This window comes from Pangasianodon hypophthalmus, chromosome 27 (assembly GCF_027358585.1).
Source record: "Pangasianodon hypophthalmus isolate fPanHyp1 chromosome 27, fPanHyp1.pri, whole genome shotgun sequence".
NCBI lineage: Eukaryota > Metazoa > Chordata > Actinopteri > Siluriformes > Pangasiidae > Pangasianodon > Pangasianodon hypophthalmus.
In genome coordinates this window covers 12,141,033-12,163,720 of record NC_069736.1, presented here as the reverse complement: position 1 = coordinate 12,163,720, position 22,688 = coordinate 12,141,033, and the positions used below count along the sequence as shown (strand labels likewise).

General features: G+C 38.1%; 2 protein-coding genes across 7 annotated transcripts in view; one reads left to right on the top strand and one right to left on the bottom strand.

Annotated features, from left to right (window-relative positions):
• The window catches only part of arhgef28a (Rho guanine nucleotide exchange factor (GEF) 28a), a 92,646-nt gene extending 85,535 nt beyond the window's left edge, over positions 1-7,111 (bottom strand). For all 4 annotated transcript variants that reach the window (XM_034300660.2, XM_053230366.1, XM_053230365.1 and 1 more), the window contains exon 1: positions 6,954-7,111. The gene's annotated coding sequence lies outside the window, so the exon portion shown is untranslated. The remainder of the gene's footprint in view (positions 1-6,953) is intronic.
• A 6,124-nt stretch (positions 7,112-13,235) lies between these two features.
• ankra2 (ankyrin repeat, family A (RFXANK-like), 2) lies at positions 13,236-22,230 on the top strand. 3 transcript variants are annotated; one of them, XM_026921517.3, is made up of 9 exons: positions 13,236-13,615; positions 13,869-14,130; positions 15,026-15,184; positions 15,767-15,832; positions 15,949-16,046; positions 16,586-16,711; positions 17,243-17,309; positions 17,428-17,508; positions 21,597-22,230. In XM_026921517.3, the coding sequence occupies exons 2-9, from the start codon at positions 13,875-13,877 to the stop codon at positions 21,650-21,652; spliced, it is 909 nt and encodes a 302-aa protein (XP_026777318.1). In that variant the 5' UTR covers positions 13,236-13,615; positions 13,869-13,874; the 3' UTR covers positions 21,653-22,230. The 3 variants fall into 3 exon arrangements, with proteins under 3 accessions (XP_026777318.1, XP_026777317.1, XP_026777315.1); XM_026921516.3 differs by having other exon boundaries at positions 13,237-13,530; positions 13,823-14,130; positions 21,597-22,228; XM_026921514.3 differs by having other exon boundaries at positions 13,238-13,615; positions 13,823-14,130; positions 21,597-22,227.
• Positions 22,231-22,688: the final 458 nt, after the last annotated feature.

The following is a 22,688-nucleotide window of genomic DNA, read 5'->3' as shown; positions in this document are numbered from 1 at the left end:
CGAAATCTGCATGCAACTCGCTCTGTCTTTATATATTACAATAATAATAATAATAATAATAATAATATTAATAATCAGCAAATTTTTAGATCTATCATGGCATCAGAGCCATGATTTCTTAAGGTACTATGTGTTTATACTTAGACTTTCACTAGACTATAGTGTAGTTGGGAGACCTGTATAATTTCAGCTTGCACACATATGCTGGAAAAACAGCTCTGCATTTGCAGTTAATAGTCTGGGCGATATTAAAAAAATTTCATATGACAACCTCAAGATGCTTTTACATCATATCAGCTGCTACCATTCAGTTTGCAATTGTTAAAAAATTTGGAAGAAGATATCCTGATACTGATAAAAGTGTATTGTGACAATTTACCATGATATCAATATCATATCATCATATCACTCAGCCCTACAATAGAATAAAAAAAAATACATTTCTTAAAATATTACCAAGGGGAATGAAGATTTCAGACATATATTTAATGAAAGTACTCGGGATCAGTCATATGTGCAGGAATCCTATGGAGCATCGTAGGTTTAATGAAGTTGAATATAGCCAGAGCGCTGTGATTTAACCGAAATTCCACACAAAAACTAAATAAAAGTTAAATGATTCAGTAAATGTATTGTGTTTGATTGACAAGTGAGTCAGAAAGAGACGAGAGGTATCAGGGCGAGAGAGGACTAGAACAAGGCACAATTCAAACCCCATCCCCCCAGCACCACCTTCACTCTCCCGACTCCCACCCAAGTATATTTTACGTCTGGAGGAAACACTGCAATGATTGAGCTAAAGCTTCGAGAAAGATGAAATTGAATATTTTGCCTATAAACTGTGGGCAACGCTGGCAATAAATCATTTTTAATTTTACTCCACTCAACAGATCTGACAGAAATGTAAAACACATGTTCTGCTTTTATCCTGTGAATATTCCAAGAACTGCTCTTAAGTTTGGTATGTGAGACAGGAGTCTATCCAGAGGAATTACAGAGGCTTTGTCAGTTATTCTCATGTTTGTTTCTTATAGTATCGGGCACAGACTCACCTAGGTGATCTTTAAAGGATTTGGGGGATTATCTGAGCTTTTATGATGTATGTAACAAAAGCGAATAACACTCTATTGCTTCACAAGCACATGAACACACCTTCTCCATCCAGGTAACCAACAAGTCAGTCAAAGTACACAAACACACACACGCTTTGTGGGTACTGGATTTGTTACGAGATCTGTGAGGACACCAAGAAAGGGTGAGACAGTGGGAAAAACCACAAGAAAGGGAGAAAGGACTGATACGAATGAGACACGCTGAGTAACCCATGGCTGCTTCAACTTCTTAAAGTGAATCTGACCAAATTTTGCCCAGAAGTTTAAATTCCACACGTATAAGCACAATGACACAGACACCCACCACATGGAGGTAGGAAATAACTGACATTTGGGAGACCACGCCTGAAGCAGTTAGTTAACTTTCTCCTAGTCAACTTTCTACAAACTTCCAATCTCTCCCTTAATTTACTTGTGCACCAAACTTCTAATAATAGACTCCTACCCAAGACTTTTCAGTGGAAGACATGGCCTCCTAGTGCAAAGCAGAAGCTGCCAGAACTCCAGAAAACCAAGATCTCCATACCATTTATTCGAAAGCATCTGCCCTCACAAAATTATAAGAATACAATGAAACTGATCAGTATAAGACTTTGTAGAAAATGTACAGTATAATTGAAACTTACCAGAATAAGATCATCAGCTTAAGGTCTTTTAAGAAAAAAGTAAATGAATGAATAAAAGATGTTGCAGACTGCTTCAGCTAAATGCCAATGAAAGCATTATCCAGTGAAACATAATCTACCTGCACTACCTGCAGACCTTAGAGCATGAGTAGTTCAAGTAAAATTTGTGAAGGTCCAGCTACGTAAAATTCCTTGCTTACAAATCTCTGGTTAAGGAATTAACATGATTGAATAGTTATCTTTCAGTGTTTAACCATGGTGATTAGCTCATGGCTATAAATAAGCCACATCAGTCTGAAGTGGTTTTAGTTTGTTTCTCACTGGCACTTCATGTTACCACTTGACTAACGCCCCAGACGAGACTTCTGTTTTGAACTGGAAGTGTACAATAAACACGTACTTCTTTGTCCGTTTGTCTTTAAACATTCTGATTCAACTCGTCACCAACTTTTTTAACAAGCCACTTCGTTATTAACCCGACTCATCCAAGTTCTTGACTATACTATCGTAGTCCAGCCATGTGTTTATGTGATGTGATTGTGTGTATAGGTCTAGGCAAACACCTGCCAGAGCAGTTTTGAGTGCAGACTCTCTGTCAAAGATGACCACAAAAAGTCTCCCAAATCTCTAAAAGACAAAACAATCTGAACCCACTTCCTGAGCTTCGTTGCGGGCTAACAGTGACTGTATTTATGCATGTATGTAAGTATATGTTCTAACTGATGAGTGGCTGCTGCTTGTAAATAAATCAGAGTATTTCAAACTAATTCATTTGGGTACGTTCTTAAACATATCAATCATTTGTAAGTACACGTTTGCAGTAGCGTATGGAGGTGACACCTGTCTTACTGTTAGTAAGGACTGCAGAAATATAGATTTCACATTCTCTTTGCTGATGTGAAAATGCAGTGTTAAAGTTATACTGACTAGGATTGCATATTCTTCAGTCTTAGTGCTAGGCCTAGGTTACGTCATTCATACTTCAGTGGTGGAAAGCGAGACAAATTTAGTCCACACTTTTGTCTTCCAAAAGCCCCTTCTGACCAGTTTGACCTGGTGCTTGGCGTGTGTGTGTGTGTGTGTGTGTGTAAGAAAGAAAATAAAAATTCAAGACACTTTCCAGGAAAATGCCAAAAGGTTCAAACACACACAGTGAAGGTCATTCCAAATTTACAAATATTACAGTCATCTTGCATAGTGAATAACAAGAGAACTGTTTCCTCATGTTCAAAACAAATTATATTTCAAGGCCACTCAAGGAATTAGTTAGGCTTATTGCATGTTATTTTAGAAATTACAAACAAGGAAGTTGAATTATGGACGTTTTATGTACGAGTCTGACTTCAGCTGCATTGACAGTAATACAGTATCACTCAGCATCAGTAATACAAAGAGCATTATGCTACTGTACTTCTAAATGAACCGTATGGTACATTATAAAATTGGGTCAATCCACCTCAAATCATCAAATTTCAGCAACCCATAACTTGTCAAATATGCAACTGTGGACCTTTTATTTTAGATGTTAAAGACATCTTATACTAGACAACAATTCCTGAGAATTTCATGCAACTAGCATGAATAGTTCAAAAGTAAGGACTTATGGAAATTTGTAGCACTTGTTTTTTACAGGGCCACACCCCCTTTTTAAATCCTCCGTATCTCAACAACTAATGCAGATACATGCCTGAAATTTTGCAGACTATTTATTGGGAATAGTCCCATTATCTCTAGAAAATATGAAGCAAATCTGAGATGGTCAGTCAGGAGGCCTCAGGTGAGGCACATGGATTGACCTAATTAGACAGATTTAAACATTTTCAGTAATCCATGTCACTGTGTCGTGTGCAGTAGTAATAAAATTAAGGCTTTTTGCTACACTTCCAAAGGGTTCTTCAGGAGTCATAAAATATCTCATCACTAGGCAAGTAGAATTAAACAATCATATTAAGAAAAATAATGAAAAGGTAAAACCCACCTTGAACAACTTTCATAATAATATTTATAATTAACATGTGATCTTCAGTGGCATCCACTGAGAGTTGACTGTTTTATTGTTTAGATTTCTTTCATTGACATTTTCACTGTGGTTAACTGTTTCCTACGTTACCCACGATGTCGTGTGACAACCTGCTGATAGTGACACCAGTAGGATTTAGCCCCATCTCTGCCTAATAAGACCGATGCAGCAGAGCTTTAGTCCTTCAGTCTGTCCAGCTCTCTCAGCTCCTCACCTGTACACTCTACTCAAACAGATCGGCTTCCAAACTTTCATGCTAATACTGCAGTCAACACCATCAAGCTTGTCATCTTATAGATCGCTAACTAGCTGAGCATGTCTCTGCCAAAACTTCAAGCAACTGTTGTATAGCTGCATTGCATTCTGGGTAAATGGAGTCCAGAGTTTGCTGTCTTCACTATTCATATTTCTTCTAATATGACACTGAATGTTGCTGCAAAATAATGAGTTAGAAATGAAACTCTTTCTTCTTTGCAAAACATGACCGATATCCCTTATTAAATGGCACTTCAACTGCACTACGTCCCCCTGTGACATAAGCAAGGTAGGAAACTTCTAACTTCAGAAAGTATGTACGTATGTATGTATCACTTTTGTATATGTTCGTCATCTTTCTTTTATTTTCTTTATGCCTATGTTTTAGACTCTTAACCTTGTTTTTAATTATGTGCACCACTTTGGTCAACTTTTGATTTGTGCTGTAATTTATTTATAACATAAATCAAAAGTTGACCAAAGTGGCACTCGTAATTAAAAACATGATTAAGAGCCTAAAACATAGGCATAAAGAAAATAAAAGAAAGATGCCAAACATATACAAAAATGATAAAAGGAGAAATATATGACACAACCAAAACAGATGAAAATGCTAAGGTGTAAATGTGTGTAGTTAGTTTTGATTTTAAAACCACAAACGAAGCAATGGCTTGGTCAGTCTTAGCCTTCAGAGTAGTGGCACAGTAGATCAGAGATGTAGGCTGGAGGTAAATCATTAAGAGAACAAACAGGAAAACTTTAAAATGGGTCCTGTAATGGACAAGGAGAGAGTGCAAGGATGCCAAATGGGGTCACTTTTCTTGGTGCCAGTGAGCTGCATTTTGCGCTGCCAGATCAACAAAAGCCTTGCTGATGCCAAGGTACAGCAAATTACAACAGTCTAAACAAGATGAGCTAAAAACATGTATAACGTCTTGAAAAGAGATCTATGGCTTGGACTACGAGTTCTTACCACAGAATTCATTTCCTGATCTAAATCTGTGGTCACACTCAAATAAAACCCAGAGATTCTTCACCTGTGGTCTAAAATATTGTGCCAGTACTCCTAAATTATTTGAGAGAATATTTGTAGATTTGGATGGGCCACAGAGAACGGGTTCTGCATTGTTCCCATTTAGTTGAAGAAAACTGGTAGCCATCCAGGTCTTATTATCCTGAGAACAACAAAACGGGGAGAAAGAACGAAACAAACAGCATCAAGCAACAAATCAGCTCCAGAATCACTAAGCACATCACAAACATGTTGAATGTGTTTCACGGTGGAGTTTTCCACAAACACAAAAGTAAAGCCACAAACACAAATGTATGTTATTTATAACTGTATTAGGAATCTAATGTTTGAAACTCAGGACTTGGAATCAGTATTATAAGCCAAAGTGAGGTCCTGGTCCATCGCTGATATGAATCCGTTGTCTGAATTACTTCTTTTTCTCGTTTTTGTACATTTATGTAATAATGCTGTAGATCATGCTGTAGATCATCTGGTTTTCCACTTAACAGTAAGCAGTACAGCAAAACAGCACACTTCTAAATGTCCTTCATCCTGGGACCTTTTCTCAGGCCACACAATTTGGATAAAACACAGCGTCTGCCACACGGAAAGAGGAAGTGAAATCTCTCATAATAATCAGGACACAGCAGCCAGTGTTTGCCCCTCTGGCACTATCCAGTCTGTCTCTCCAGCTACAGCAAGTGACCTTAATTGTGTCTGGTTTAACAAAGTCAGGCTACAATTTCTACCAAATCCAAACCATTTTGAACTGAGAATGAGCTCTAAAAGATGCACTTTGCCTTTTTTTTTTTTTTTGGCACACTATGCTTAATTCACTCTCCAAGTGTTTTAAAATAAAACCTCTGCAGCTATTAGGGAGTCTACCTATCTAGAGAAACTAGATCTTGTAATCTTAATCTACAATTATCTGCCATATTATGCAATCCCTTTTTCTCACATCAAAGTAAGATTTGCTCGAGAAAATCCTCTTAAACTAATCAAAAGAATATCAGCAGGTTCTGCCATAGTGGAAGGTGCACGCGCATGCTCTGTTACACACGACAGATGAGACTTCTGTACTGCCACTGAAGGGCTAGCATGCAGAAGAGCCTTTCTTCAAGCCACACACACACACACACACACACACACACACACACACACACACACACACAATAATGTCATTTCAAACTTCTATTTGCTTTCAGCGAATAATAATAATAACAACAGCAGCAACAACAACAATAATAATAATCATAATAATAATAATAATAATAATAATAACAACAGCAGCAGCAACAACAACAATAACAACAGCAGCAACAACAACAATAACAACAACAATAATAATAATAACAACAGCAACAACAGCAACAACAACAATAACAATAATAATAATAATAATAATAATAATAATAACCACAGCAGCAACAGCAGCAACAACAACAACAACAACAACAACAGCAACAACAATAATAATAATAATAATAATAATAAACTATGTGACTAGAATAACAACAGGTGGCCTGCGCACGAGACCGGTTTAAACTTGCATCTTGACCAAAACAACGTCGCGAGCGCTTATTTATTTCACATTATTTCACTTAAACAGCAGCCAAAATAAGCAGAGCAGGTTTGAGAGTAACAGCAACAGAATGAACAGCCTGTGGTTACTTCATTTCGAGTGAGGACTCTAACAGTCCCCAGTAAATAAATAAATAGGGGATAAGTAAGAGCACACGCGCGTGCCAGTTCCCATGGCTGCAGCTTGTCAACCATCAGCCAGCTTTCAATGGCGTTTGTGTAGGCGAGCTCATTAACCAGGACCATTCCAGGTGTCCTCACCTCACCCGACAACATGACAAAGGTTTTACTTTCACACTGTGTGCATGCAGCAAATGCAGCACAAGAGGTCTACAGAGCAAGCTTACCTCAGTGCAGAAGAAGCTGAAAAACTGCACCAGTAAAGATGTGACTGTTCCTGAAAAGCAGCTACGTGCACATTTCCTCCACACAGCTGATCTGTAGGCTGCTACTGCTGCTGCTTTGTGCCTCTTCCACTGTTTGCTACTTCCAGTGCTTCTGTTTCGGTAACACCGGGAAAGAAGCCCCGCCCCCGGTGATTCTTTATGCATTAACCACGCCCCTTTGAACACACCCCTGGGGCCCATTCTTCGTACGTCGCTTATTACATTTCTCAAACAGAGCCAGAGTCAAACCAAGTCACCTGTCAGAAAACAGCCTGCCCTTAAACACAGAATCCACCCAGTATTTTTAACCAATATGTGAGCTGATTGTGATTGTGATTGTGATCTAACTTGAGAATAAAAACAGCAGGGCAGTGGTAGGTCAGTAGTTAATCCACTGGGCTACTGATTGGAAAGTTATGAGTTCAAACCCCAGCACTGCCAAGCTGCCACTTGGCAAGGCCATTAACCCTCCACTGCTCAGATGTATAGATGTGATAAATGTAAGCTGCTTTGGATCTGGGTGTCTGACAAATGCTATAAACGTCTGTTCTCACAGGTCCTTGCATTACCCACAATGCCATCTGATCTGCCGCTGATAGTGACACCAGTTGGAATTTGTCTCTACGTAAAGTTATTGGTGCAGCAGCGCTTTAATCCAAATCTTTAGAGCTGCAGTGCGGAGAACGAGTGATTGGGCAGAGACACTGTCAATCAATCAATGCATTAGCCAATAATACAGGGTTAAGGTTAGAGTAAGAATTAGCCAATCATAGACAGTCAGAATTTGCATCAGACAATCAGACCATCATATTATGCACAAGTCTTACTATTAAAAAAAAAGCCATTTTTTAAAATTGAGCCACAAATGCTCCATTCTCTATATCTAAGCATCTTGTTATCTTTGAGCAAGGCAAAGCAATTAACAGTATTGTTTTTGCAATTAAACAGTGTTTTTATTCTCAAGTTTGCTGCTTCTTGTCATACTTGTGGATACTCTAACTGGTTGGAAGTGTAATCTAAGCTTTAAGTTGGCTGATGCAAAAAAAAAGATAGATAGCTTGTTCTGATCTCTGATCTCTGGTCAATGCACCATGTGACTGATGGGCATAATAAGCAGTTACTCAACTGGGTAGTGATTCTCACCACTATAGTCTCCTTTCATCCTTTAGCCTGTCCAGACCTCTCAACCTCTCATCTGTGTACTCTGCCTGAAATCTAAAGGCTTCTAACAAATGTTCAACTTTCATGCTAATAATGCTGTCTTTGAAGAACACCGTCATGTTTGTCATCTCGTAGATTGCTTGTATATCTCAGTTACATGTGGCATGGGAGGAGTAACAACTATGATGGGTTGAGCACAAAAGAGATGAAAGTAAAAGATGTCTTAATTAATAACATACATAATTGGATATATATGTTGAAGAAAATGATTTTGTATTTTAATGTGACAGTATAGGCATGAAAAAGACCTATTTCTAAGCTACACTTATTTCTTCATATACTTATAAATAATGCGCTCATGACATGCAAACAATATACATTCGCTTACTTAAATAGCAACCTTCACATTTCCTTTCTACTTTCTAACACTGTAGTCATGTTGCAGTTATGATATTTATGTTGTGAGCATAGAATATTTAGATGCTTGAAATTTTTAAAAATGCTTGATTTCTAAAGTAGCATTTTCAAGAATTAAATTGTGCTTCATTTTGAATAAATGGCTGAATGACACTTGTATTTTTCATCATAAAACACATGTATACTGAAAAGTGGTGAATTGCATAAAAATGTAATTAATATACTTGTTTTTATGCATAAAAATACGCATAAGTGTAGGTTTAGGCGAAGAAACTGCTTTGCTTGATTCGCTGAAAATCACATTTCAAAAATCATATAATTACTACTACTGACAAAAACCATAGAATCATATAAAAATCATATAATCATATAAATCATATAATTACTACTACTTACAAAAATGATATAATCATATAAATCATATAATTACTACTACCAATTTCCGTCACTTTTTTGCTCTTGAGCAAGGAAGATGGCTGACAAGGTTGAAAAACTGACAAAGCTAAAAAAAAAAATAAAAAAAAACACACAGTAAACTGAGCGTATGTGAGAATGTGGGAAACTGTCAGCCATTAGCTTCTGCAAACTGTAAGCTTAGTCTGGATTTAAAAAAAGAAAATATTAATGGTGCTGCCTAGTTTGTTAGCTATATCTGGCATAGCTACCTAGTTAGACAGACTAATATAGGTTCCTACTGTCAGTGTTTAGGACTGACATGTGTATTTACTAATGAGAGTGACTGAAACTGTTGCTAGTGGAACTGTGCACTATTATAATTTGTAAACCGATATGACTTTCCCATGGTGGGAAATTTACTGACTGTTACGAAGCAGTGACACTGGAAACTCCTTCCATAAACGTTAAATAAACATCTTCTTACAGGAAATTTCACCATGTCAACAATTATTTCTTTTTCTTTATTAAACATGTTTTTATATGTTTATTTTCAACCTTAGATTATGTACATCATAATCCATACAAGTCCCTGTAAATAGGTCATTACTATAAAAAATTATAAGGTATTACAATAAGCACATTAATAATAATAATAATAATAATAATAATAATAATAATAAACTATTATTTGAATTACATTATAGCTGCTGTTACAGAAAATTAATCAGCACCTTCTGACCAATCAGATATAAGATTTCAACATTGCTGTGGTATAATTTACAGTAAACATCAGCGGTTATTGCATATGATTACAGTGCAGTGGGCTGTTAAATACACATGTTTAAATCTCAGTACAATTACATATTGGACAGGTTACAGAGGTGGGTTGTAGGAAGGGTCCTTTTAGCTCCATTTATAATTCACTGCTTATACACTAAAATTCATGTCAAAACTGTAAAACTGTATGCTCATAAATTGAAAAGTATTAAACTGAATAACGATTCAGAAATGCCACATGAAAATTGCATTCATGTTTGCATTCGACAGGGTGTCCCAAAGTCTCCGTATACAATGGAAATTCACACTTTTTTAGCAAAATGTCTTCCAATATTTTTCATAATTAGTTTATTTATTTACTTATTTATTTCAGATAGCCTTTAAGAATGCCTTTGACAAAAGAAGAACATATTGAAATCATTCTCATGGCTGGATCGGGAAGCTGTCACAAGGTTATGATGGACTTTAACAGGAAACATGGCAAGCACATCACACACAACACTGCTGCCAAACTTATTAACAAATTCAGAAAGACTGGAAATGTTGCGGACCAAACAAGAAGCGGACGTCCAGGAACATCCACTGATGAAGGCACAACCGACATGGTGCTGGCATACATAGCCCCCTATGTATGGAGACTTTTGGGATACTAGGATTCTGAAATTTGCTATGAATTTCTGATCATAAAATTTAAATTTTGCTGTGGCATTCATGTACAATTGTGTGTGATGTGACACTGTACAACTCTATAACAATTAGCACAATGGGGACATGCCCAAAACCACATATACAGAAAATATTTAACTGAATCTTTGCACTGTCTTCTTTGCACACATTGTTTGCATTTTGGGGTTTCATAAGTGAAATGCACTATGTAGCCCAGTTAATATTGTGTAGGCTCTGACAGCTCCTAAGTAGTTTCTTTTTTAACCCTTCCAGCAGCAGCTGTAGATAACAGCAGAGTATACCAGTTGGCCAACAGCACGAATAGGATTTGAAGGATCTGTAACATCATTTCCCAGTCTGAGTCACAGTAAAGAATCTGATTCAAAGGATTACCCAGTATGTCTCAAAATACCTCAAATCAATCAACTGAACTACATTAAAGAAGAGTCAAAGACATGCTTCAGCCTCCAAGGTGGTCACTCAAAAAACACACAAGTTTCGGTAATCAAAAATGCATCTGGAAACTAAACAGGAAACTGGAGGGGAGCCAAGGAGAGTGCCCACCCTTCCTGTTTGCTCCTCCGAGAACTGGGCCATTTCCAGGACTTCAGATGCCAGAAATCTACTCAGATCTCCACTGGTGGAAAAATGGCCATGAATAAATATGATATGTTAACAGTGCACCATCTAGAGGTGACTCAGGGAAAGACAGAATCAGAAGAACAAGTTGTACAAGGACCTCTTGTTGGTGCAGGCGTGAAAAACATGTAAATGATGCAATGGCTATTATAGCGTATATTAATATAATTAGTATATATTTGTAAAGTGTGGTTCTACCTGCAATTTTGAACAGTGCCTGTTTTCTAATACATCATTTAGGAGATTGCTCTTAATTCAGACTCCAGAAAATTCACGTGGTGAAGGTTATTTCATGCTGTAATGTTATCAGGAGAAAGATATTATGTGTTCCATGTGTCACTTGTGCAGGGAAGATCCCTCATATGTCAACATTTCTTCATAGGAGAAATGGGGAATGTATTAGCCTTGTAATGATATACCAAAAAATAACAAGCTAACTCAAAATGACAAATTATTCATTTGAAGTAATGAGATATTAAGTCAAAGTAATGACATAATATGTTAAAATGATAATATCTTAAAACGAAAATAGCCTAAAAAATCTGTTTCAGAATTGAATGTGATGCATCTTAAGAGCGAAATGCAATCACACCAGTGGAAAAAAATATGAAAAAAAGTACACAACTTGTAGCGCTTTTCATTAATGAAAGAAATACAGAAAACATTGCATACCGAAAAGCAAAACCTGTATTGCATTGATCTTGTTTTGCTTGATGTTACAACTGATCTCACTCTTCCCTGTTTTGTTATATTTTTATGTGTATGTCTGACCATTTGGTGTGCCACTATATATTTACTAACCTATTACCTCATTTGCATATTTCAGGATTTCAAAAACTACTGATCTCCTGGAATTTTCATGCACAACAGTCACTAGAGTTTACCCAGAATAGTGTGAAAAAATATCCGGTGAGTGGCAGTTCTGCGGGTGGAAACACCTTGTTGATGAGAGAACTTAGAGGAAAATGGCCAGCCTGGCTTGAGCTGACAGAAAAGCAATGGTAAGTCAAATAACCACTCTTTACAATCATGGTGAGCAGAAAAGCATCTCTGAATGCACAGAATGTTGAACCTTGAGGCTGGTGGGCTACAACAGCAGAAAACCATACTGAGTTCCAGTCTCGTCAGCCAAGAAGAAGTTACAGCGGGCACAGGCTCATTGAAACCGGACCAGATGAAGATTGGGGGAAAAAAATCATCTGGTCTGATGGTTCTTTCTGCTTTGCCATGCAGATGAATCCATGAAACCAACCTGCCTTGTGTCAACAGTTCAGGCTGGTGGTGGTAGTGTAGTGGTGTGGGGAACGTTTTCTTGGCACACATTGGGCCCCTTAATACAAATTGAGCATCATTTCAGTTCGATTCAATACAATTTTATTTGTATAGCACTTATGGACTTTATCACTTAACAATGGACATTATCAAAAGCAGTTTTACAGAAATATATATACATTTGAATTGAATGCCACAGCTTTCAGTCTGGGTGTTGTTGTGGGTTTCCCTGGTCGCTGACATTTGGAGGACATGGTTGTGCTATATTCTTTTTAATTCTTAATAGTGGATTTAATGGTGAGCTGCACAAAATTTGGGATTTTTTGAATGAGACTTTTCCAGAACTTAGTGCCAGGGTTGTTCTGATATCATATTGATCTTCATGATGCTGCTTTCTTTCTTTATTTATTTATTTTTATTAATTTATTAGATACAGGTGTAGTTACACTGTAGGCACTTTAATTGCTTTAATAACTATTTATGTCACTTCCGATGGCACTAGTTTACACTACAGTATTCTGTGTATTTTTCTTACGACCATTTGTAGTGCTGTTCTGTTTGATTCCACAAACAATCCAAACTAATCCGCTTTAACACATTTGCTAACAGCAAATAAACCTTATATGGATGTCTTTTTATGTTTGAAAGACAGGGGGCCCTGCTAACCCACTTATGAGCCGCCTGTTTTCACTTTATTTTACCGCTAGAAGCCACTAGTGAACACTTGAAGCCTGGAAAAGGGAACAGTTTGGCAACACATTCGGCTGGGAAGCTTGAACGCTTCATGACACCTTCTTAGGTGGCATCACGTGACATTATCGGCGCCTAGAGGAAAGACAGCGTCAGGTGCATCCCAAGCCGCATCTGTCAGAAGGCCCGATTTACACCACGCATGCGCACTTTCCCCCCCGAACATGCGTACTGTGCGTGTGAAAATAGCACGCATGCGCGCTCCGGATTAAACCCCCTACCTAGCTAGCTCTAAGCGTTTGAAATGGTTGTACAGATAAATATCCGAGTGTACGGTATTTGGACGTTAACCTAAGCATTAATTTAGATGTATAGATATAGAATTACCTTTAAAAAGAAGTCTTACCGGAAAGACTTAAGGTTAAAACATGTAACTAGCTAGTTAGCTTAGCAGCAGAGACACAGCTATGTAGAAGAAAACAGAGCTAAACGCTGTCAGGATCTCCAACTGATTTTTGTTGTAAGCAACATTTTTCACTAAGAGCTTCTTTAGATCACAAAGATCACAGTTTCCTGACAGGGCAGTCTTACTGAGAATGAATTAGGTATGTTCTTTTTGAAATGACACACAAACCCTTCTTCTTTTGGGACTGGCTGATGGCAGACTGGTGCCTGTTTCACTGATATGATGTTTGTGTGTAACATCAACAAATCATCTATGCTCATGCATGCTTGTTTTATTAATACTGAATCATTTTGCTGTCATGTAATTAAGAGTCTCTGTTCAAATTATTCTTTGCCCATTTTCGTAGTATTTATCATCCAGGACTGATCACCAGACGTTGATGTGATCCATAGGACCACATGGCCTCAGAAGAAATGGAGGGCATGTGCCCTCTTCCAGAGATGACCACCATCAAGGTGGAGCCTGCTGTAACGATTGGCACAGCGGAGGATGCCAGCTCCCAGAATGTGGCCATGGGCCCCAAATTCATTTTGCCAAACCGCTTTGACATGAACGTGTGCTCACGCTTTGTGAAGTCTCTGAACGAGGAAGACAGCAAGAACATCCAAGACCAGGTGAACTCCGACCTGGAGGTAGCGTCAGTCTTGTTTAAAGGTAAGGAGAAAAAGCCAAATAATACCAACTACATATACACTACCAGGCAAAAGTTTGGGGTCACCCAGAAAATTTCACATTTTCCATGAAAACTCATTCATCAAAAAAGCTCTAAAATGTACAGAAAATGTAGTCAAAATATTGACAAGGTTAGAAATAATGATTTGTGTTTGAAATAAGAATTTTGTCCTTTCATCAAAGAATCCTCCCTTTGCAGCAATTATAGGCTTGCAGACCTTTGGCATTCAAGGTGTCTAGCTGTACTAACATAATTGCAAAAGGGTTTTCTAAGGATCAGTTAGCCTTTTAACATGATAAACCAGGATTAGCTATCACAGTGTGCTTTTGGAACACAGGAGTGATGGGTGCTGAAAATAACCCTCTTTACAGCCTGTGTAGATATTCCATTAAAAATCATCAGTTTCCAGCTATAATTGTGATTTACAGCATTTTTAATGTCTAGACTGTATGTTGATCAATTTAATGGCATTTTAATTGAAAATAAGTGTTCTTTCAAACCAAGGGAAATTCTAAGTGACCCCAAACTTTGAACTGGTACTGTACAGTATGTTCCTGTAAGTCATGTGACATAAGTAGCTGGTCTGCTCATACAAGCATTTTCAATTTTTAAAGTATGATATTATGCAAAGTGATTTAGAAGTGCGGATGCAAGGATGCAATCAAAGTACAGAACTGAGAGTTTGAGGGTTAAGGATCTATGGCTGTCGTGCAGTCCAGGTTCTTGATATGTGATAATATATTTTGGTTTCCATCAGAAATGATTTAGACCGAAAGGTTACACTGTTTTATCCATTACAGTTGTGGTAGCAGAACATCCCAGTTAATATGCAGTCGTTTGTTTTGTTTAATGGACAGTCTTTCTTTCTCTTTCCAGCGGAATGCAACATTCAGACCTCTCCGTCTCCTGGGATCCAGGTTAGACACGTATACACACCTTCCACCACCAAGCACTTCTCGCCGATCAAGCAGTCGACCACGCTTACCAACAAGCACCGCGGCAACGAGGTCTCCTCCACTCCGCTGCTTGTGCACTGTGAGCCAAACACCTTTCTGTTCAGAACTCTTTTCCAGGATACATTTTCAGCCCGATAAACCCATAAACATTTTCTATGAGCAACAAACTCATCATCTTAATTCTCTAATTCCAACAGAACATACAGCTAATTTACTAAATTGCAACTCATTTTATGCATCGAAACAGGGATCATTACCTAAAAATGCAAGTGCACCTAAATTTTATAATAGATTCAAATCCAGTCACTCACATACATACTTTAGGAGGGTTGAGAGTAACTTTAAGGAAATTTAAAATGCCACATAAAATTGTGTGCCTTGATGCATCAACTGTTTTGTGTGTCAAACTGGAAAGAAACAGGTTAGATGTCAAGTGTTATACGCTGATATGTATGTTACACATTATACATCAATAGTAACGCATTCAAAGCGATTAAAATCTCATCAGGACAAGACGCATAAAATGACCAAGTGTAAAGACAGTCTTTGATCAATCTAAAATGCTTCTTCCAGATGAATTTTCAGCTGGTCATTACATTTGTTAGCCAGCACATTTTACTGTAAATGTTTGACTGTGTGTGTCTGCTGTTGATTTTTCCAGCTCTGTCTATTCACCAGCTTGCAGCACAAGGAGAAATGATATACTTAGCCAGCCGAATAGAACAAGGTAAGGCTCTATAATCATATAAAATGAGTCATAATGGTTTTTATTAATGGTTTTACACTGGTTTGGTTTTGTCTAATGGATTTACACTGGTTTGGTTTTGTCTCTTTGCCAATCAGAGGCAGCAATAAACCTGCAGGATGAAGAGGGCTTCACACCGCTAATGTGGGCTGCAGCTCATGGTCAGATTGCTGTGGTGGAGTTTCTACTCCAAAGTGTGAGTGCAATAACTGTTATTCATCAAAGCTGCATGTGGTTAAATCTGATCATAACACACAATCGTATCAGATGTCTTTGTATACTGTAGCAATTACAATTTCCCTTCACTGGAACTAAGAGGCCCAGACATGTTCCAGCATGACAGTGCCCCTGTGCACAAAGAGAGCCCCATGAAGACATGGTTTGCCAATGTTGGAGTTGAAGAACTCATGTGTCCTGCACAGAGCCCTGACCTCAACCTCACTGAACACATTTAGGATGAACTGGAACACTGACTGCACCTAAGGCCTCCTCACCCCGACATCAGTGCCTGATCTCACTAATGCTCTTGTGGCTGATTGGGCACAAATCCCCACAGCCACACTCCAAGATCTAATGTAAAATCTTCCCAATAGAGTGGAGGCTGTTATAACAGCAAAGGGGGACTAAATCTGGAATGGGATGTTCAAAAAGCACATATGGCTATGATGGTCAGGTCCATGAACTTTTGGCTATATAGTGTATGCACACCAACCTAACATTGTTTTTCTTTTTTAGGGTGCAGACCCCCACATTTTGGCTAAAGGAAGAGAGAGTGCATTATCACTGGCCTGCAGTAAAGGGTACACAGATATCGTCAGAATGCTCATTGACTGTGGGGTGAATGTCAATGAATATGACTGGGTAAGATCTTACAAAAATCAGATTAACACACTAACTCATTCAGCTAAGATATGTTTTGGTGTCTGCCCTAATATCATTTTTAAACAGTGTACTTTGCACAAAATCAGAGATAGAGTAAATATCTAAATTTTAGTTCAAAGTGGAATTCATATTATGCCTTCAAACTTGAATAATATCAAATTTCATTAAACAGAATGGCTGTCTAAGATGACTGCACCTGTAACTTTACAACATTCAGCTACTGGTCATACTATGTTCTTTGTCCTGCATTGGCAAGTCTGTGTGACTAAGAGCTGGATGCAGATATTTAACAGTATGCTGATTTATATTTACATTCAAGAATTAGCTTCTAGCTAATGCATGAACAAACACCAAAGCATCTTTGATTGATGGCATACGGGGTGAGATAAATGTGTAAACTCTACAGCCGAGCTATTCCATTAAATTAAGACCTGTGAGATAAGAGAATTGTAGTACTATATTACTATTATTATACTCTTCCTACTATAATTATGTTTATTCTCATCACAGAATGGAGGAGCTCCTATACTTTATGCAGTGCACGGGAACCATGTCCGCTGTGTGGAGCTACTCTTAGGTAAGAGCGCAATACCTTGAACCCAGACAAAGTTTATGTCATCACAAAAGATTGTACAGTAGGGTTTGAACACAATTTGAAATGGCTGTGCATATATAACGTTTCATCCCTCGAACAGAGAACGGAGCTGACCCGACCATGGAGTCTGACTCGGGCTTCAATGCTATGGACATGGCAGTAGCAATGGGCCATAGACATGGTAAGTCCAGTTTCAAACTGCCAGCCGAGGTATTTGTTGACATTGTAAATGTCTGTAGCATTTATGTCTGTAATTTACAAGCTGGATACGAATGGATTTATTCATAAATCATTTGTAAGAGTGTTTACACAAGAAATTTGGTATTCATGAAAATCCTGTAATGTTGGAATAACATTCGTATCCTACTTGTGCTCCTGAGTGTCTGAAAAGTTAAAATCGGCTTAAAATCATATGTCATGATGAGTTACTGCACTTTTTTTTATACAGATTATGCTGTCAAGTTTATATTTTTCAGTAATATAGCTAATATATTTCAATTTCACACACAAATTTAATGAAAATCTTTAAATTGAAAAATGAAAACCAAGTCATTTCGTATTGAGGGTAACAACAAACAAATATTAAACATGAAAAAAAAAATGTATAACGAATAAGACCAGTCATTCAATTAAGAAGAAATGCAGCCGCATAAAAGGTCAAATAAAAGGATGTTTCAGGTGTGTAAATCGCTCCTGTTTTCCACAGCATCTTCTTTTATTGCTGTGCAACACTTCAGCAAGCACTAAGTGACCGTGATCTGGTATGTCTCAAGCTGCAATGTGCTTTTCCAACATGGCACTGGGGAGGGCGCATTGTGGTTGACAGGCACCAAGACACTTTGTTTCGAATAAAATAAAATAAAAAAAACGCTTTCCCTGTATAATGTGCTTGGTGTCCACAATCACATCTGGGTGCCGAACACAGACAGTCCCCTGTGAAAGTATTAGAAAGGCCAGTTCTTTTGTTTTTGCTATATACTGAAGATCAAAAGATGAATATGAGACGATGGATCAAATATTTTGGCTGTCATTTCCTGATATGTGTTAAACAACTTAGTACATGGCACCTTTGGTGGCAGACCACCCAATTTTTAGGTGAGCAAAAGTATTGAAACAGATAGTCGTAAAAAGTAATTTAACGTATATAACACTTAATATTTGGTTGCATTTCCCTTGCTTGCAATAACTGTATCAAGCCGGCAACCCACTGACATCACCAAACTGTTGCATTCTTCTTTTCCAGGCTTATACCGCATCTTCTTTCAGTTGTTTGTTTTGGGGAGTTTCTCCCTTCACTCTCTTCCTTAGGAGGAGAAATGCTAGCTCTATTGGGTTAAGGTCTGGTGACTTGACCAGTGTAAAACCTTCAGTTTTCCACTGAAGTCCTTTGTTGTGTTGGCAGTGTGTTTTGGATCATTGGCTTGCTGCATGATGACGTTACTCCCAATTAGATTGGTTGCGTGTCTCTGTACATTGGCAGACAGGATGTTTCTGTAGACTTCTGAATTCATTTTGTTGCTATAATGAGTTACCTCATCAGTAAAGATTAGTGAGCCTGTTCCAGAAGCAGCCATGCAAGCCTAAGCCATGACACTACCTCCACCGTGGTTGACCAGTGAGCTCGTATCAGTTTAGTAGAGGTTAATCTTGGTTCCAGAACTTTTGTGGCTCATCTCTGTATTTCTTTGCAAATTCCAATTTGGCCTTCCGATTCTTACTGCTGATGAGTGGTTCACATCTTGTGGTATGGCCTCTATATTTCTGCCCTTGAATTCTTCTTGTGGATTGTATTGTATTGTGGACCTTCACCCCTGCCCTGTGGAGGTTGTTGGTGATGTCACCTCTTGGGTTTTCTTCACAGCTCTCACTCTGTCATCAGTTACTGTTGTTTTCCATGGCCGACCTGTTCGATGTCTGGTTGTTAGTACACCAGTGGTTTCTTTCTTTTCCAGAACATTCCAAATTGTTGCATTGGCTATGCCCAGTGCTTGTGCGATGACTCTGATCGATTTTCCCTCTTTTCTCAGCTTCAAAATGTCAGTCTTCACAGGCGAAAATGAAGTCTCAAACCAAGACTAGACATTCATAGCTATTAATTGTTTAAAAAATCAAATCTAACAGAGCACCCCTGGGCAACAAGAAACACCTGTCAGTCACATGTTCCAATATTTTTGATATATGAAAAATGGCTGGGTTCAAACAAAAGGTGCCATGTTTTAAGTTAACACATACAGATGTAACTATCAGGAAATGAAAGCTTAAATTCTGATCTGAAAATCATCGTTTTGTAAACAGTTTTAAACCCGGCTGAACCGGTTTTTCATTTGGTTTGGCTTACGCAAACATTCACACACAAGTTTGCTAAAAGATTCATAAATGAGGTACAGTGTTCATATTGCATACAGTAGACTTATGTGCGATGATGACAGGGGTTTGAGGTGATAAGGAAACCACACTTTGCAAAGGCATCAAGCTCAGGTTATCTATGCATATTAAAGCATACAGGGAGTCTACATTTATATTTGTTTGTTCCTGAAAGCTTAAATACACTGTTTGGGCCTGTAGCCAATTTTTATATAAAGAAGAAGAAATAGTGTTATTAATCATGAATAAACATTAGAAAGTAATAATTCCTTGATATTTGGGGTAGATAGGCATAAATGGTGGCTATCTGCTGTAGGCCAATTGTGCATCAGTCGTTCTTCACCAATAGCGCTGATATCTACACCGATCCGCCATAACATTAAAACCACCTGACTAATATTGTGTAGGTCCCCCGTGGGCTGCCAAAACAGCTCTGACCTGTTGAGGCATGGACAAGACCTCTGAAGGTGTGCTGTGGTATCTGGCACCAAGACATTAGCAGCAGATCCTTTAAGTCCTGTAAGTTGTGAGGTGGGACCTCTATGGATCGGACTTGTTTGTCCAGTACATCCCACAGATGCTCGATCGGATTGAGATCTGGGGAATTTGGAGGCCAAGTCAACATCTTGAATTCTCTGACATGTTCCTCAAACCATTATCCTGCTGAAAGATGCCACTGCCATTAGGGAATAATGTTGCCATGAAGGGGTGTACATGGTCTGCAACAATGTTTAGGTAGTTGGTACATGTCAAAATAACATCCACGTGAATGCCAAGACGCAAGGTTTCCCTGTAGAACGTTGCCCAGAGCATCACACTGGCTTGCTTTCTTCCCATAGTACATCCTGGTGCCATCTCTTCCCCAGGTAAGCAACACACGTACCTCACACCTCCTCATGGTGTGCTCATGGTGTTGCTCAATGGTCTAGTTCTGATGCTCACGTGCCCCTTGTAGGTGCTTTTGGTGGTGGACAGGGGTCAACATCGGCACTCTGACCGATCTGCGGCTACGCAGCTCCATACGCAGCAAGCTGTGATGCACTGTGTGTTCTGACACCTTTCTATCATAGCTTTTTTTACAGACCATTTTTCCTGCTTCCAACACATCAACTTTGAGAACTGACTGTTCACTTGCTGCCTAATATATCCCACCCCTTGACAGGTGCCATTGTAACGAGATAATCAATGTTATTCACTTCATCTGTCAGTGGTTTTAATGTTATGACTTATCGGTGTATATTACTTTAAAAACAGACACAACATATTAAACTTTATAGTAGTTCACATTATTTTTAAGCAGTGTTCAAGAGTTACCTATATTTGCAAATTAATTCTGTTTAAGCTATAATACAGATTCATTGTTGATAGCTTTATTCATAGTAGATAGTCTCAATTGAAATTCATTTTTAATTACTAGTACTACATACAAAATTTCAGTGTAATTTATGGTTCTTCTTGTCCACTATCCGGTGTTACCCAGAAGAAGATGGGTTTCCTTTTGAGTCTGGTTCCAGGTTTCTTCCTCATGTCACCTCAGCGAGTTTTTCTTTACCACTCTTGCCTCTGGCTTCTTCAATAAGGATTTAAATCTACATCCAAATTTTTGTACAAGTGCTTTATGACTTTCTATTGCTAAAAGCACTATAGTAAATAGTTCAAATAAAATTGAACTGAATTATTATTAGTTTATAATACATGACTGGAGCACATGATGAGCCTCGGCTTCAGAATATTGCCATATTCCAGTATTAGCCTACATTTAATCATAAGTAGGAAGCACAATGCCCTGTTTAGCCAAGCAAAACTATTTAGACACTTTACCAATTAGTAATTTCAAATAGGCTATCTATTAAATTTCATATTATGTAGAAATGTGATAGCTTTGTATCTGTGCTGCGCTTCCAGTTCAGCAGGTGATGGAAGCACATCTACTGAAGCTGCTGCAAGGAATCAAAGAGTGACTGCAACTAGTGAAGACAAACTGGAGGAGCAAAAGGACACAAACAGAAGACTGATTATTGCTGTGGAGATCATTTAAAGGAAACCCATGAACTCTCTGCATGTTTACATTAGTTTGAAGTTACTGAAGCTAATTTAATCTTCCGTTTCTCTCTTTTTTAAGCATCATGTTGTTACTGTGTGAAGTTGTATACTGTGGATATTTATTTAGTGATGTGGTCTTGTGAAACTATAGTGTGTTCTCTATCAGTGTTTTTCTATGAAATAACTGTTCTGCAATAAAGTTGGACAGGCAAAATAGTAGACTGCACTTCATGATTTGTACAAGAATGGCACACTCCTGAATATTTATTACAAAACTTAATAGGTTTTAAGGAGTTATTATTTCATAAATAACTCAAATAGTGATGTTACATTATCAGCCACTGTTTTCAGCAAAGTGCCAAATGTTTTAAACTGACTGTCTTTAAAGTGTTCTGAATTTTAAATATATACATATATTTATATACATATACATGTTCTGAATTTTTTATATGATGTGCTCTTACTTACTCATGGTCTGTGACCACATCTATGTTTAAAACCCCACACTAAAAAATGAGACGGAGAGCATTTGAACTTTGACATTCACTATATGGTCAAAAGTTTGTGGACACCTGACCATCACATCCATGTGTGGTTCTTCCCCAAACTGTTGCCACAATGTTGGAAGTGCACAGTTGTCTAGAATGGCTTTGTATGTTGTAGCATTACAATTTCACTTCACTGGAACTAAGAGGCCCAAACCTGTTCCAGCATGACAGTGTTCTTATGCACAAAGCAAAGCCAAAGAAGATATGGTTTGGAAGCCAGGCCTTCTCAGCTGACACCTCACATGTTCTTGTGGCTGATTCAATGAGATACGCTGCGAAGCTTTTGCAGCTTTTGATGTGGGTGCACAGTTTCAGATAGATGGGTTGAGTCTGTAAAGGTCCAGTAAAACAGTAGTAAATGAACATCACTCAAACCCATGTAGTTATGACTACATGAATATTTGCT

Bases quoted from the DNA above. Each gene is read 5' to 3' on its own strand.
- ankra2 (XM_026921517.3), top strand. From the start codon at position 13,875: ATGGCCTCAGAAGAAATGGAGGGCATGTGCCCTCTTCCAGAGATGACC. The intron at 17,310-17,427 runs GTAAGAGCGCAA...TCCCTCGAACAG, and splicing joins CTGTGTGGAGCTACTCTTAG to AGAACGGAGCTGACCCGACC. The intron at 17,509-21,596 runs GTAAGTCCAGTT...CTGCGCTTCCAG, and splicing joins AGCAATGGGCCATAGACATG to TTCAGCAGGTGATGGAAGCA.